The sequence below is a fragment of the Trachymyrmex cornetzi genome, unplaced genomic scaffold, assembly GCF_001594075.2.
Source record: "Trachymyrmex cornetzi isolate Tcor2-1 unplaced genomic scaffold, Tcor1.1 scaffold83, whole genome shotgun sequence".
Taxonomy (NCBI): domain Eukaryota; kingdom Metazoa; phylum Arthropoda; class Insecta; order Hymenoptera; family Formicidae; genus Trachymyrmex; species Trachymyrmex cornetzi.
The window spans coordinates 2,110,385-2,111,889 of NW_017300169.1; the positions used below are offsets into that span (position 1 = coordinate 2,110,385).

At 32.8% G+C, this 1,505-nt stretch overlaps 1 protein-coding gene across 1 annotated transcript in view; it reads left to right on the forward strand.

Annotated features, from left to right (window-relative positions):
• Positions 1-1,299, forward strand: part of CtsL4 (Cathepsin L4) — a 6,735-nt gene extending 5,436 nt beyond the window's left edge. Inside the window, exon 5 of the mRNA XM_018519345.1 lies at positions 960-1,299. Within this exon, the coding sequence (XP_018374847.1) occupies positions 960-1,155 (196 nt within the window). The 3' untranslated portion in view covers positions 1,156-1,299. The remainder of the gene's footprint in view (positions 1-959) is intronic.
• Positions 1,300-1,505: the final 206 nt, after the last annotated feature.

The following is a 1,505-nucleotide window of genomic DNA, read 5'->3' on the forward strand; positions in this document are numbered from 1 at the left end:
TATATATATATAGTGTATATAACATATATGAAGAAAATATCCGTGAAAGCCTCAAAAGTATTATTATTATTATTATATTATCAATTTTTTTAATCATGCCTCTTTAAAAGAAATCTTGCGGACGTCTTTGTTTTGGTAGGATCGTTAAAATTTTAGCATTTTATAAATACAATATTTACACACGAAAGACGATTGGAAATTTTGCCCGAACCCCCGTCAAAGAATCGCTTGATAACCTTTAGTATACCGCCGATGCCTTTTATTTATTCGAATCACCGAGGCACAGTCATGTTGAATCCATGTTATTCTAAAGGGCTCACAATGCCAAGGCGCGACTATTTCCTGCCATTCTTCATTTCCGGCGAACAATAAATACACGTAAAAATCATGGAAATCGTTTGGCACTCATGATAAACGGGAAGTGATTAATGCCCCGAGATGTTATTTTGTGCAAGTTTGCAAATACAGGATACCGATCGAAAATATGCGATATCAATATGCAAATATCATCTAATAATTGCATGCTCTTGTATAATAATTCGCACAGTTCGCAAGTTCAGAGAGTTGATGATTCATGTCCTTTAATATTCTTGAGAAACATCTTTCTCGCGCATGTATTTCTTTCTTTTCCTTTTTTCGATTTTTTTTAAACTTTTCTTGTTGTGACATTTTTGATGATTTTTATGATGATAAATTAGTTCACTTATAAGATAGTGTTTACTTAACTTATTCACGGTAATATTGTAATTCGAAAATCAAGTTTCTGAGTCGTATCATTTTTTTAAGTAAAGAAGCAGACATGTCAAAATGTTTTACTTCATTAATGAAACAGATTGTTTAATTCTAATTTTTTATCCATTAATGATAATTATTATGTTTATATTTTAGCAATAGCGCACTATCTCTTTTTAAATTGCATAACAAAGTTCCAGATGTTAATTCGATATTTGCATTTGTAGCAAAGGCGTTTATGATGATCATCGATGCAGTTCGGACATGGTGAATCACGCGATGCTCATCGTCGGATATACGCCAACCGAGTGGATCCTGAAGAACTGGTGGGGCAATAGTTGGGGTGAAAACGGCTACATGCGATTGGCGAGAAACAAAAATCGTTGCGGCGTAGCGAACTACGCTGCTTATGTGAAAATTTGAGAACCATTTCTCTCGAATTTGATCGAAAAACTTTTGCGTACCTTAGAAAAATATGTACATTAATTTTTATATCCGACACGAAACAAATTGCGATAAAAATTCAATAGACAGTTGTTTATGGCGCTTATTCATCGAAATAACTCCATATAGTCTACTTAAGGTACAACTCAGACAACATGCAATGTCTAGAAGATGTTTTTACCTTTTAGATATCTTTTAGACATGTATGTCCCAAAAAATATCTTTATGACATCTTTCAAACACTCATATTGTCTGGAAAGTGAGTTGCTATTTTTGTTAAGCCTAACATTGAAAACTATCCTAATTTAAAGTTGGAAATATTTTTGAAT